Source organism: Glandiceps talaboti, chromosome 4 (assembly GCF_964340395.1).
Source record: "Glandiceps talaboti chromosome 4, keGlaTala1.1, whole genome shotgun sequence".
Taxonomy (NCBI): domain Eukaryota; kingdom Metazoa; phylum Hemichordata; class Enteropneusta; family Spengelidae; genus Glandiceps; species Glandiceps talaboti.
Genome location: NC_135552.1, coordinates 8,040,608 through 8,055,814, shown reverse-complemented (window position 1 = coordinate 8,055,814; position 15,207 = coordinate 8,040,608). Strand labels below are relative to the sequence as shown.

General features: G+C 33.7%; 2 protein-coding genes across 2 annotated transcripts; one reads left to right on the top strand and one right to left on the bottom strand.

The window, feature by feature from the left end:
• Positions 1-347: 347 nt before the first annotated feature.
• On the top strand, positions 348-7,938 carry LOC144434556 (cell division cycle-associated 7-like protein). Its single transcript, XM_078123024.1, has 9 exons — positions 348-452; positions 1,745-1,837; positions 2,043-2,111; positions 2,739-2,915; positions 3,469-3,567; positions 4,716-4,832; positions 5,368-5,517; positions 6,145-6,281; positions 6,821-7,938. The coding sequence occupies exons 1-9, from the start codon at positions 402-404 to the stop codon at positions 6,831-6,833; spliced, it is 906 nt and encodes a 301-aa protein (XP_077979150.1). The 5' UTR covers positions 348-401; the 3' UTR covers positions 6,834-7,938.
• A 2,276-nt stretch (positions 7,939-10,214) lies between these two features.
• LOC144434711 (uncharacterized) lies at positions 10,215-14,915 on the bottom strand. The gene is made up of 4 exons (XM_078123228.1): positions 14,814-14,915; positions 12,696-12,845; positions 11,469-11,607; positions 10,215-10,472 (listed from the first exon to the last, which is right to left on the bottom strand). Exons 2-4 carry the CDS (start codon positions 12,769-12,771, stop codon positions 10,304-10,306), a joined length of 384 nt encoding a protein of 127 aa, XP_077979354.1. The 5' UTR covers positions 12,772-12,845; positions 14,814-14,915; the 3' UTR covers positions 10,215-10,303.
• Between the last annotated feature and the right edge of the window lie 292 nt (positions 14,916-15,207).

Sequence of the window (15,207 nt, the reverse complement as noted above, 5' to 3'; positions counted from 1 at the left end):
CCTACTTGTCCGCACAACATTGGGCAGACGTAACTAATTTGCAGCAGGTGAGGTTAGACGTTTTAGTCATGTAAGCATACACCAAGCTGTACTGTAGATGAACCGTACTTTGACAATGACCTAACAGAGAGATATCATCATGATCATGGAATCTTGATTTATATTACGCAACATTTTGATATTTTGTAAGGATTGTTTTACTTTGGCGAACATTGAAATGAGAGTGGCTCCTTTGGTGTAGTTTATGCGACCTACCCTATGCGTAAATGAAAGACTCCTGGAGATACCCGCCCTCAACTTCGATTTGAAGATTTAAACTAGATTTGCTTGCACACTACGTACGCGTACACATCAGCATCATACTAATCGGAGAAATAAGCCACGTTTTGGATAATATCACGATGGAGAGCGAAATTACCAAAGCCGTTGATAGTAACAACGAAGTTAGAATGGTAAGTGACAGACAAGTTGTTACCTTTGAAGTCTTAACCGGTGTAAAATCTTGACCGATGCATGCACTTAATACGACTACTGCTGGCGTTGCGTTGCACAGCTAGCTAGCTACGAGCTAGTTACAATATTGCAGTACTATTTGAATATTTCTAATTGTTATCTAGTTATTTCATGTAGGTCTACCTTTCACATTTATTGTTGTTCGGTTGTGAAACTATTTTAAAAATGGCGAGGGATAAGTTTATTGTGGAATCATGTATGATCGATATTAGGATGTTTCATTCACACGCCCATGTACAAAAGCATGGCTGGCTGTTGTGTCAACCAAAACGACGCTGTGATTTAACTTTTGGCGGGTAACACCATATATGGCAACATGTTTACCATATAAAGAAAAGAGCGCGCGTTTAGCCCATTTGTCGTGCCTGAATGACTTACCCATACAATGAAGTCAGCGAAGATAATATGATGATGTTTTCACACTTAGTTAAACCTTAATAAATAAATATCAAATCGATTTACATGTAAAATTCTATTCGGGTATGGATTAACGTAAAAAACGATAAATTGAAACCTTTGCTATCACTATATCTACAAATGGAGAGTTATGGCACACAGGACTTGAGTCAGAGTCCAACTGAGTAGGACTACTACTAGTATAGTACGAGTACTTCCGTGGTGTCAGACGTAGTTAGTAATATCATGGTCCAACTCCGTTCTCGAGTCAAATATTTCTCATTTAAGCAAGACTTTGACTGTAGTAGAACTAAAACCGTTTTCAATATTAGAGATAATATCTCAACAATACAGTGTACATTAAAACGGCCAGGGTTTCAATGTCAGGTTCTCGTACTACTACTATAGTGTTATCTTATATTAGTGCAGTGGAGCAATGAGGAATTATTCTTTTGTTCTGGAACAACTTTTTCTATAGCTTTGTAAATTGTTTTTCACATTAAATGTGTATTCCTTTCTTAAGTGGCCATATAGATGAGGGTTGGGTATTTATTTTGGATTTTGGATTTATAAATGAATTTTACCATGGCGTCCTACTTGAAAAATCAATAGACCAAGTCTGTGGTTGTAACTCAAAACATTCCAAAAAGCTCAACATGTGTGAAAAGTTTGTTATTGTACATACAATAACAATTTTTTTACAATCTTTTGCAATATATTGAGTTACAAACACAGGGGGAGGGGGGGGGGAGAAAATAAAATCATGGAATGATACTTGCTTAGTAGTAAAATAGTCTGAGTGTGTTGTATTATAAATATTTTGTTACATCTACAGGAGGAAGAAGCATCAGACTGTGAAAGTGATGTAGAGGAAACTATGGATTATGAAAAGAAAAGACAACTCAATATCCAGGAAAATAAGGTTATGGTAAGATAAACAATGATTTTAACTTCTAAATACTGTATTGACCTTTGGATGTTTCGTTGATATATATGTGTGTGTGTGTGTGTGTGTGTGTGTGTGTGTGTGTGTGTTTTGAGTATTGCCATGTTAGATTTATATGCTTTAAATCCACATACATTGTAGGAAATGAGGTGTGCAGTCAAAGTTTAATTTTTCTTGTTTGTTACAGTTGAACAAATTATTAGCAGAGTTAAAGAAGATCCCCGGTTTGTTGCCAATAAAGAAGGACTCCCCTAAAGTAAGTATACCTTTTCAGTTTCTTCTCATGGTATTCAGTTTTGTTTTTTTTGGGTTTTTTTTGGGTGTTGTTGTTGTTGTTGTTGGGGGTTTTTTTTGTTTTATTTTGTTTGGTTTTTTTTGGGGGGGGGTTCAGGAACTTAACTACATGTACATGAATAATGTGGACACGAATGTTCCAATGCTGCAACATGCATGGTTTACTTTATGTATATGAATCAAAGACATCATCTCGTAGATTTCATATTTGTCCCATTTCACTGGGGTTTTTTTTCAGGATAATAGTATTGAAAACTATTTTCCATAAATGTGATTTTTTCATGCTTAGCCATACAGAGTCTGATAGAATAAACTAATCTTTAAGGTATGTGTATGAAGTTAAACTGTTAACTGCTGTCCCAGGCCAGACTTGATAAACTTTATACTGTTATTAATACTTTCTTGAATTATGTATGTCGTTATTGCATGGATTTTGAGAAAATTTCATTACAATATCACTGAATTATTTAATTTGATGCAATTATCCAATATGCAAATGTAGTAATTTATGTTGATTTTTTTACTTAACCATTTTGTCTAGCATCACAATCAACTACAATACAAATCTTTTGTATTACTTTCTGTGCAGAAAACCAAATCCAAAAGGTCCTTTCCTTATGAGATGGTTGAAAAGAGGAGGAACCCAGCTAGAAGTGCAAGACCCAGTGTGATTGCTAGACCTTACCCTACCAGAGCTAGGACAAAGAGAGAAAGAGATGAGAATGATGGTGATGAGGAGGAGATGGAATCGCCACGGAAAGGACAGGTAAATATTCTTAGCAGAATAGTAATAGACATACCTGTAATAAGGCTTACTCTATGTGAGTTCATTGTCACTGTCATTGTTTGGGGGGGGGGGGGGGGGGGTGTATGAGGTTGCATAGCTTTCTTGATTTTCCTGGTATTGGTATTGGTAATTTGGAATCTTGCTTGGTATAGAGTTGACCCCCATAAAGTGGACTGAGTGCATCTATTGAAATGTTTTCTACTCAGCCACATGGTATATGTTGAGATAGAGAAGGATGTTTAATTAAGAGTTTTAGAATACCCATTTGGCATTTATTACTGTAATAAATGAGCAACTATATGTATTAATAAAAAAAAATAACACACAACTCTTAGGAGTGTTGTTAGAACAGGTGGGGGTGTAAGGGTGGGAATTAACATGATTAAAATCAAATTTAATACTCTGTAGAAAACATAGATTAATGGATGAGAGAGTGACACAAGTTTATAATTGTCAGTCATTGGTATATGCAGTTATTACCTGTACATATGATGATTTACTCATTGAGTGTCGCCAAACTTTCGCTTGACAGAAATTGTTTATCAAGTTAAAGTCCTCACTTTTCAAGTTCAAGCAAGATGGAGAGAAGAATGATGATGATGATGATGACTGGTTCATAGAGGAAGATGAGGTGAGGTCCAACTTAATTCATCAAAGGAAATACATATTTTTTTTTAAAAACTCATCCTGTATTTAAATAATTAATATTAAATGTAAATTGGATGAAATAAGTCTAGTATTTATGTGTTTATCTGAGACAGCAAATTTCTTTAAAAACATAATTTGTCATTCATGTACAGTATGCTTTACTTGATATGAATGCTATAAACAAGTGTAGCACAGAGAAAATGCTTTACTTCGGTGTTACTCGTTGTAATGTCCTGTAGATAGATTGCTTTTGTGCTTATTTGCGCAAGGTAAGTTTGCATTATTGTACAAGTGCCAATAGTATGTGTGCACACACACTGGTGCCAAGTAATCGACGGTACTTATGTAATAATGAATGTAATTGGTCATATCTGTGAATATTATCAAGAATGCTTTCCTAGGTGACTTAAGCAAGTTAACAGATTTCTAGAAGTGTCTTGAAATATGTTTGCATCTCTCTCTCAGAGTGATTGTATCACAGTACATGTATATAACCATAATTTTTTCTCAAACATAAGATATACTTAGAGAATAGCCTAAGTCTTATTTTGTTCAACACCAAAATGTAACTGCACATTATCAATAGGTTATGAAGAAAAAGTTGACTAGATGCAACACAGATCTAACATTCATTCTTCAAGCACAAGATGTTGTGTAAGATTAGGGACGATTGCACAGTGTCACACAAGTTTAATAAATGGGCTTCATTCGTTTAGGACAAACCCTATCCCCAAAGTGAACATGCACAAGTGCAACATCAGCACGTTTATATATGATGTAAACCATGATGAAAATTGTAGCGGTCGCACCAGTGGAAATAGAATGGAAAAAACATGACGGTAAATGCATTGAAACCTGGCACTGTATGTCATATTAGAAGTAAATTTTAATCAACTGATCAACATCTCAGTAGTAAATACAGAACCTGTTATAATTGAAGTGTGAATGTTTGGTTAGAAGTGCAAAAATGTAGTTCAGCAATCGCATTAATGCCAGACACCCCAAAGTTCGTTTATGGAGCTTGTGTGACACTGTGCAATTGTCCCTTACGTTAGTTTGAAAATGAAATCATACATTGTCAAACTGTTTTCACACTGAATTCTTTAACACATACATATCTTTCTCTGACAGCATCCAAGGAGAAGAATGCAGAAAGTGGTAGAAGTGAAGTCAGCTGAGGAGATTACTGAAGAAGATCTGGACTTAGTAGCTAACAGTGTGAAGGATAAATCATATGATAGTATATCGGTAAGTATCTCTCTCAACCAGTCTGACAGACACTGCCATTAGTATGTTTAATACTGTGACATGATTGGTACGATATATGATATAATGTGTGTCATGTGATATTAGAGAGTGCTAATTTCTTGTAATAATGACTATTGCTCATGAAAACAGTCATTAAGCATTCTCATATAAGATGCAGTGCCAGAAAGCAAGTGGCAACCGACTCCAAAGAGTTGATGTAGCATATAGGTGATGCTACATTTTGTCATTTTCCATGAAGTGTAGCTTCAAGTCTCCAGAAGTAATGGGTTTAATTAAAGATTGTTTAGGACTACAAATATGGAGAATATTGAGACAGATATAAACTTAGTGTTTGTCAATGAAATGTGGCCATTACCATTGTTTGGTTTCATATTTCTGACTGACATGAGAATTCTGAATCTCTTGTGTTGATATGATTTACATCACAAACCTGCATTCACCTGATTGTCTAATTACATACATTTGTAGGGTTTTGTAAACTTTGAACTGAAATTCATATGATTCTAACGTTTAGGGTTCAAGTTGTCACCAGTGTCGCCAGAAAACCGACGATATGAAGACAATGTGTCGTTCAGGATATTGCATTGGTATACGTGGTCAGTTCTGTGGTCCGTGTCTTCGTAACCGCTATGGAGAGGATGCAAAGGAAGCACTCAAAGATCCAGTGAGTACATATTAAAATATTGTTGTAATTAATAGAATGCCAAGGTGTGTTCTGTCTGATACATTATTTCAGGTACTTAAATGTAATCAGTTAAGTTAACTGGTATGTATATTTTAAACAGGAATGAAGCAAATTTTAGATATAGCAGGTAACATTGAAAAAGTAGGCAGGAATATCAGAGGTTGCGTTACCGTGTTATCTGTGTGTATTTGATGCCTTATTTGACACTTGGGACACGATTTTTTGGATGTATGCATCACTAGGGAAGCGTCATAAACAGAGGGCAAATGGGGCTTTCTGTTAGCAAATGTACAGTTATCGCTGCCTTGAAATTGTAGAACCAGACATTTACTCACAGTGCTGGGTTGTAAATGTTGTCTAAATCTCTTAGTGCAGTGTGACCTGTAATAATTTGAATATGACCCATCGATGTGATCTACAAGGGAGATTTGTGAATCTGCCCTACAATGGATATGTAGTAGTTGAATGTTAAAACACAAATTTCTGGAAAAGTGGCTGGCAAGAAATGATGGAGTACTCAGTCATTTTTCTTTTCTGGTTACCGGCCTTAACTTCATCCCTGCTTAAATGAAATCCAAGCAAAGTTTGTTACTCTTGTCTCCACAGAACTGGGTATGTCCTCCGTGTCGTGGAGTGTGTAATTGCAGTTTCTGTCGTAAGAAGGCCGGACGTCATGCGACTGGAATTCTTATTCATCTAGCCAGACAGAGTGGTTATGATAATGTCAAGACTTATCTAGACAGGTGAGTTTGGTTATCTCTCAGTACCTCATGCAGGATGTACAATGTACTGCTAATACATATGCCATGTATCTGGTGATGTTTATAGTTATGACGGATCACTTTTACAGAAACATGCTAAAACTAATTTTTCCGCATTTTGACATTAAAACTGCATGAGGCTAGGTTATTATTTTTTTCAGTCGGACAACCAACAACATATTCACTGAAAATTGTGTAAATGTCAATAATTAGTACATATCAATTAGAGGCCTATTTTATCTCTAAGAAGTAGAACAGAAAGTTGAAATCTTTGTCCATTGGGGTGTTGATTTTTTGATGTGGACTCAAAATTTAATGTGTCATCGTGGTTATATATTTGTACAAGAAAATGCGATATCAGAATTATATTACATAGTATGATACAATATATGTAGCAATTCCAGAGACAGCTCTGGAACAGTTGATTTTGCTCGGTGTCTTTATATTAGTTTGATAACAGTAGATCACATACTTTTGCATTTTCTTTAATTATGTCTTTAAATTTCTGTCCCTTTTTTCAGCTTTAAGGCTTGAAGACTTATAAAGAGTTCAAAGTCTGTGTATCAGCAGCTGAAGTGGTTTTCAAGAAAAAACACAAAATTCTACGCCACTCACTATTCAGAAGATTCCTGTTAAAACGTTATCCTGAAGTGAGACCTTTAACTCGAAGCATTTCTGTAAAACTCACTGCCAGTTTTAGAGTTGTAATATTAGTTATCACTGTTACTGAATTGTTCACCCGTTCAGTTGTTAATTTGTAGCATTTAGACAGTATTTAGTACTCAGTAGTGGTTATTGGGTACCATGGTCATGGTAATACACTTAAAACTGTGTCCATTTTATGTTGTAATCCAGGGAGAGAGCAGTATTAGGAATATCATAGGACATAAAACTGAAGAGGGTGCTAGCCTAGGAAGAATTGCAGGCAACTTCATTGTCTTGTTGCAATGTATAGAGATACATAAACACTAATTCTGTTATGTTGTCACACTCTCATTTATAAGTACACTTGAAAGGGGTGGCTTGGATGGGATATTAATAAGTTACGTGTGCGTTTGACATGGCTCTATTCACTGTGAGAAAAGTTCTTAGGTCTGTCAAGAGAGGGAGCTGTATGCATTCAATCTATTGGCAATTTCCTGTTAGTGCAGGTACAAGAGTCAGAAGACAGTTGCCCCATATGGGAGATGTTCAATTGACCTCTGATAATAGTAATACTATGTGGCAGTCCATGTATACAAACTGAGGTTAAGTAAAGACAGCTCATCTCAACTCTATAGAAGATCCTAAGTGATATTTACCTTTGTTTGATGATCAGTGAATCTATTCACCATTTCAGAATGCTAAGTAAATTAAGCTTTAGTATTGCTTACCATTTGTAAGTACAGGTATCCATAGTTCTCCTTATAAGTGCTCGTCGGGCTCTAACTTGAACATTGGCCTCTAATTTGGGCACCGGGCTCTAACTTGGGCATGTGTCAGAATTGAGCACGGTATGATCAGTAACTACTTCACAGTATGCTCTGCATCTCAAAAACAATAAAAGTTGGTTTGGTGAAAGAATTTTACAAGAGGATTTCAAGAACCTAGGCTGCTCATTTTGTGTGTTGTATTAAAAAAAAACATTTTATGACAAGAATTCAGAGAGCACATTTTGTAGATGATAGCATGTCTTTTAACAAAAAAATAATATTAATGTTCATAATTTTAATGTTGATAAATGGTGAATGTTGATAGCACAACCAACTCTTTAACAATTTATATTGCCATTTTATTGTATTTTGTAGTTAATTAACTTTCTAGATTTTTATTAAGATTTCAGAATAAAGCATTTTATATTGTTGATAATGCTGTTTGTTCTTTCTTAGTGCACTAAATCACTTCAACACACAGTTGTATAACTTACAAAAAAACCATCGTCACTAACCACTGCCTGTTTTACAGCACCGTTCTTAAGGAGTCACACTTGTTTTATTTAAGTGTAGCGGAAGAAATAATAGCTCTGGTTTGCGAGAATGCGAAAGACAACACAATGATGTCTGAGTGTCAGTATGGGTTGACAAGGTACTTGCACTGGTGCTTGCAGTATTTCTTACTACTCTTTCATGACTATGATTATGAAAGTATGTCCATACTGAGAACATACAAGTAATTTTTTTTAAGCTGCTAGTTGTATACCAGGAGTACACAACACTGGGAGCAAGCCAAGGGATTCTTTTCCAACATTGTAACATGAATACTGTAAACCTGGAAATTTTTTGCTAAATATTTTTCTTTAATTCACTGGAAAACAAAAAAACGGGTTAGAAACACAAAAAATAAGTTGTGACTAAAATGTTTTCTTGTACATGACACAATGCAACAGTTGGGTAATTAGTAAAAGTTGGACTTTGAGAACCAGATGAAGACTATCACTACAAGTGCAGAATTTTCTTGTGGCAAAAATATCTAGGTTTACAGTATATGTATATGTCTGTCTCTACATCAAACAGGGAAGACCATCCTATCTGGTGGTTTGATTGAATAGGAATACATAGTGTAATCAAATAACACACAAAATACAAGAATTATGAAAATTATCAAAACATCATTTTATTTCAGTACAATGCTATAATAATCCATGTATTTTGACCAGATTTTTGATAATTATGATTCATTTGTGGTCAAATTAACAGATTTATGTTAATTACATCTCAATTGTCCGTTGTATTGTGAATTGATAGGAAATATTGGTGGCCACTTTGTTTTATAGTACATACATTGCATGTATACTTTGCAAGATTCATTTCAACATGTAAACGTGATTACAATTGTCACAGCTGGTCTTAACAGTACTATAATGCCTTCTCTTTCAATGATCCTCATTTCTATGCCAGTTGCCAAAACGAACAAAATACATATTTTAAGAACCTTTCTGCATCATGACTGACTTGCTTGTAATTAAATTACAAAAGATAAAAATTTCTAGAAGCAAAGTTAGTATTATATTAGAAAATATGGAAGCTTTGTGTATGTAAGTTTCATGTATCTATTGAAGTACTAGACCACCATCAAATGTGTCACTACCTTAAATCATAGACATCTCTCTCCAAGGTCTATTCTTAAACACAGTGGTTGCCGTTCATAGGATATTGATTTTGTCTAAACTCAGTATTCTCTTCAAACTTAGACATTGTGCATAATTTTATCCGTGTCATTTTCATATTAGTTACCAACATTTTTACATTCTGAATTAACTAAACTCAACAAAGAATGATATCTCTATAAATGAAATTATCAGATGAAACATTGGAATCACTAACTCACTCACTCACTCTACCCCCCCCCCCCCCCCTCCCACAAGCTTTCCGATTGTCTAATCTCACAGTGTTTGTTACATAAATCATAAATACTGGAGTGATCAGTGATAATATCCTTATACTTAGAATATAGCTTGGATGTTTTACATGTTTGTGGTAGTTCAAACTCAAAAAAAACTTAAAAACTTGTTTCTGTGATCAGTGCAAAGACAATGCGATCAGATCAATATTTTTTTATAGAAAGTACAAATCATATCTCTATTGCAGTTGTCACTACCAGCACTGTTGTCAATGTCTCCCCATCACACCATCATCATGACTACAACACCAAACTAGCAACTAGCAAATTAAATGCCATGGGAATAACTGATAAACATATATGACATTGAGATGCAAACCTGTCATGCAAAATTAACATTGTAATTTTGTGCGTTTTGTATTTGCATGTTAAGTTAAAACCTGAGCAGCAAATCAGTAAACATCATCTTTCTGAATTTAAAAGAATGGGTGAAAGATATCCAACAAATTAAAAATGGTTTAAAATTACAATATTTAACATGACCATATCTGTTTATATGTATAAAACACAACAAATATATAAATATTGTTGTTTGTAAATATTCATAAATAAGTGTATATGTTACTAATGTAGTAAATTGACACCCATTTCAAATTGTAAAAATTCCAGTAAACATATTGGAAATGTTATACATAAATACCAGAGTCAACTAGTGGCAACCTCTCATCTTGGTGTTCATGATCTGTACATAGATCATAGAGTTTATGAAAACAATAACATATACAGTAGACAGACATCAAAGTCAATGCAACCACCATGACAGCACACCATACATACAGTAATATCTGTCCAACCCTATGGAAGGAACAAACAAATAATCTACCATAAGGAACAAACAAGTAATACACTCATCTCAATAGAAATTGACTGATCTATCTATCTATATATCTATCTATCTATATATCTATCTATCTATATCTATCTATCTATCTATCTAGCTATCTATCTATCTATCTATCTATCTGTTTCTATCTATCTACCTACCTATTTCTCTCTATCTCTCTCTCCCTCTATCTCTCTATCTATATCTATCTATCTATCTATCTATCTATCTATCTATCTATCTATCTATCTATCTATCTATCTATCTATCTATCCCTCTCTACATATCTATCTATCCATCTATTTATCCATCCATCTATCTATTCATTGTGTATTTCATTGACTGAAATACTGAAAGAATCTTCATTCCATGTAATATATACCTTTAATAACATAAACAACATCCAACATGTGGGAAGTCTTCAAAGTCAACCTTGTAGTTCTGAGACTGGATTCAATTTTTAATGTCATAAATTGTTACAAAGCATCTTTTCACTGATCACATTTACAATTTATGATAAGAATTATTAGTAATAAAAGTATCAAAACACACATCAAATTCTATTGAGTCTTTGTTCTCCTAAATGGAAAATTGTAAGATTCGAAGATTGGTCATTGTGGTCATTCACTAAAATTTGAACACCTCAAGTTATGGTAAGACAAACTTGGGATATTTGACCTTGAAAATGTTGTTCAAGGTCAAATGTTAATGTCTTGTTAGAAAGCTTAACATTGATCAGTTAGACACCTGAATGGTGTCACGAATATGGCTGTCATCTTGCCATAAAGGTCAAGGTCATGAAATTAAGTGATGTGCATATGTCCCAGATAGAATGTTACCTTTGTCCAAAGTCTGGTTGAAATACCCAGATGTTTGTCAAAGAAATCAGAGTGCAAGGACAGCCGGACGGATGCATGGATGGACGGATGGATCGAACCTAATGTAATAGCCCCAGTGGTGACACTTACTGATTAGGATGTGGTGGTATACAACATGCATACCCTTCATTAGGATGATGGCAGCACTGTGTGGCATCGTGATCATCTAGACCTGGTCTGGGACAAACAGGGAAAGGATACTCACTTGGACAATTTTGACTCCACACACCTGGAGAGACAAGAAATCTGTACAAATACACACCATATATGTGCAACATATATTGTAATAGTGTTTTTAAAACTCAGATAAGAGAAAGGGGACGTGGCATATTATTTGCCATAAATTGTGTCATCATTTTTATGGGGATGACGGGGGAACTTAGGTGGATGTTACCACCATCCACCCCAGTAAGTTTTTTTGCTAGGTTGGGGAACCCCGGTAATAGACATAGGGGAAAGGGATAACAGTTGCATGGTTTCCCATACAATCTACCATAATTTTGTTTGGGAACCTTGTAAAATGACTGGAGAACCCCAGTAGTTTTTACTTGCTTACTGCCCTTAACAAAAACACTGCACCCCCACACCCACCCACCTATTGTTCAATGTACCTGTACATTGTAATGTGAATTTTGACCTGCACTTAAAATTTAAAGAATGTCATTCTAGCTACATGTGCATGGAAGAAGGAAAACTATACAGTAGCAATGAATAAAAAGAAAACAAAGACACATATGAGAAAAACAACAATACGAGGTTCATGATATTGTACTGTAACAACTCACACTGGGGTCATTTTTCACCTAAAATGACTTTTGAATGACTGACAGTATAGATTACTTTAATACTCAAATAGTTACTAACTAAAGACTTAGGTATAAACAGTCAAGTACAACTAAAATCGAGACACTATAGAGAAAAGTTGCTGGTAATGTTAGAGTGGCCACATGGATAAGAATTTGATACTTATAATAGATAAAACATATTTACTGTGTTGTTCTACTTCAAAAAATAATGTAAAATAACATATACCAAGTTCATAACTCAATACATTGCAAAAGGTGCAAAAAGTGTAAAAAGTTTGTTATTGTACGTACAATAACAAACATTTTACACATTGTTTAATGTTTTGCAGTTTTTGCATAGTGAAGCTGTTTTATCAAATAAGAATCTAAAATAAATACCGAATTCTCATTGATGTGACTACTGTAAGGTTATGTCTGAGACCAGAGTTAATTGTTCAAGGATTAATGTTTTGCTGTCATAGATCATAGACCCTCGGTGGAGGGTCTATGCATAGATTTGACAAATACATACCTTGGATAAGTGAAAGACAATACATGATAAGACTACTGTAGAAATGTAGACAGTCCATTGCTACAACAGCAGTCATTCTAAGTCACTCACTCTCTCACTTGAATCTTAATCACATTTGTTGATGGAAATAAATCAACCACATCATCACACCTATAGGGGGAATTATGGTTATTGGACTTTAAAATATACTTTTAAAATCATGAAAGCTAATCACAAGATATATCATGCTAAAGAAAAATAAAAGTTAAAAACCAGTATTGTATGATGTATTGAAATATTGATTACTTAAGAATATATGTTTGCCCATTGACTCTGTAAAATAACTTAACTCATGTGAATTTTAAAGTCACCCCTGGATGAATGTCACTTGTGTGTCCATGGTTTATTTATTTTACAAACATACCGGTAACACCTATCTCAGATTAATTAGCCATAATCCAAAGACATCCAACCCCACCTGAATGATTTGCTTTTAAGGTAATATTGGCTTCTCCTATCATCAAACCTACCATTCAATCAATGACCCTTTTCCCCTTAGTTTCTGATTTCAACTTGGAGAATTTACAGCATAACTATATATATATATATATATATATATATATATATATATATATATATATATATATATATATATATATATATATATATATATATATATATATATATATATATATATATATATATATATAAATATATAGTTATATATATATAGTTATGCAGTAAATTCTCCAAGTTGAAATCAGATATATATATATATATATATATATATATATATATATATATATATATAACTGTGTATCTTACTTGATACTGTGCTATTTTTAATAGTTATACCGCTCTACATGTATATGTATTGAGCACTGTTTGCCCTAGTATAGACATAGTGTATATGTTGAGTATATATATATATATATATATATATATATATATATATATATATATATATATATATATATATATATATATATATATATATATATATATATATATATATATATATATATATATATATATATATATATATATATATATATATATATATATATATATATATATATAGTTTTGGTAGTACTGGAACTCTTTCTTGGGTGTAACTCGGAGTTTCACGCATATTGCGATCATCAGACACTGTGTCTGATGATCGCAATATGCGTGAAACTCCGAGTTACACCCAAGAAAGAGTTCCAGTACTACCAAAACTATTACGCTCTGCCACTGCGGTATAGAGCACTGTCTTATAGCAGATTGATACTCACCGAGTTATATATATATATATATATATATATATATATATATATATATATATATATATATATATATATATATATATATATATATATATATATATATATATATATATATATATATATATATATATATATATATATATATATATATATATATATATATATATATATATATATATATATATATCCATTTTCAAGTGCATTACTATCTGGGACTGGACTGACTGGCTCAAAGTGGGACACAGGCAGATCTGCATTGAACCATGCATTACTGTAATGTATGACTTCATTACTCATCAGTCTGCAGGTGAGTCATTTGCAGGTAGTTAGTGATAATCAACAAATCACATACAAAAAACAGGGGGAATCACAAAAATGCAGAATTTCAAATGAAAATAGTCCGGAAAATAGTGAATGAAATTTGAAGATAGCAAAACTCGTCAGTCAAACATAAATAAAATCAAGGTTGTGAAAGTGTATTCTGTTTGCATTCCATTCATAATATGTTCTATGTGTATCTGTCAAAAATATTTTATGCAAAAATGTTATCATATATGCGATATACAAAAATGTTTATTTTTGTAAAATAATAATAAAAAAAATGAAATTATTTTCTCGGTGCTTATGCTTATGTAAATTACACACACACACACACACACACACACACACACACACACACACACACACACACACACACACACACAGTGTACTATGTCATATAAGTTTAAATCACGATGAAAGAATAACGGTGCAAGCAATCATGGAGACAGAAAGAAACGAGAAACGACCACTCAGCAAAAATGCACACTAGCTGACTCAGCACTGTATTAACTTAACGAATGCGGATGGGAAATATATATCATACACTCACCTAGTACCTGAAATGTACACGAGTCATCTCATGATAGAGATATCAAAACACTGAGAGAGGTGAGTGAAACACTACCGTCGTCCCCAGATTTGAGTCCTGACCCTCGATCGATAATGACCTCATCTGACCTTCAGTCACTGTACTTGCCAGGTCAGTTCCTGGTTCAAAGTATGGGACAAATATGTACAATAGTCGGAACATTTATTTTGTTGTGGGTTGGGTTTATTTGATATTTGTACATTACGGTTAATAAATCTCAGCTTGACCCTCTTCACCATGTAAACCAGAATGAAATTATTACTGTTTGCGTCTGACTGACCTGGTTTAAAACCCCACCTCAGTGTGGGTTTTTGGCGCCAAATTCCCAGGATGCATTGGACCAGAGGAAGTTGGA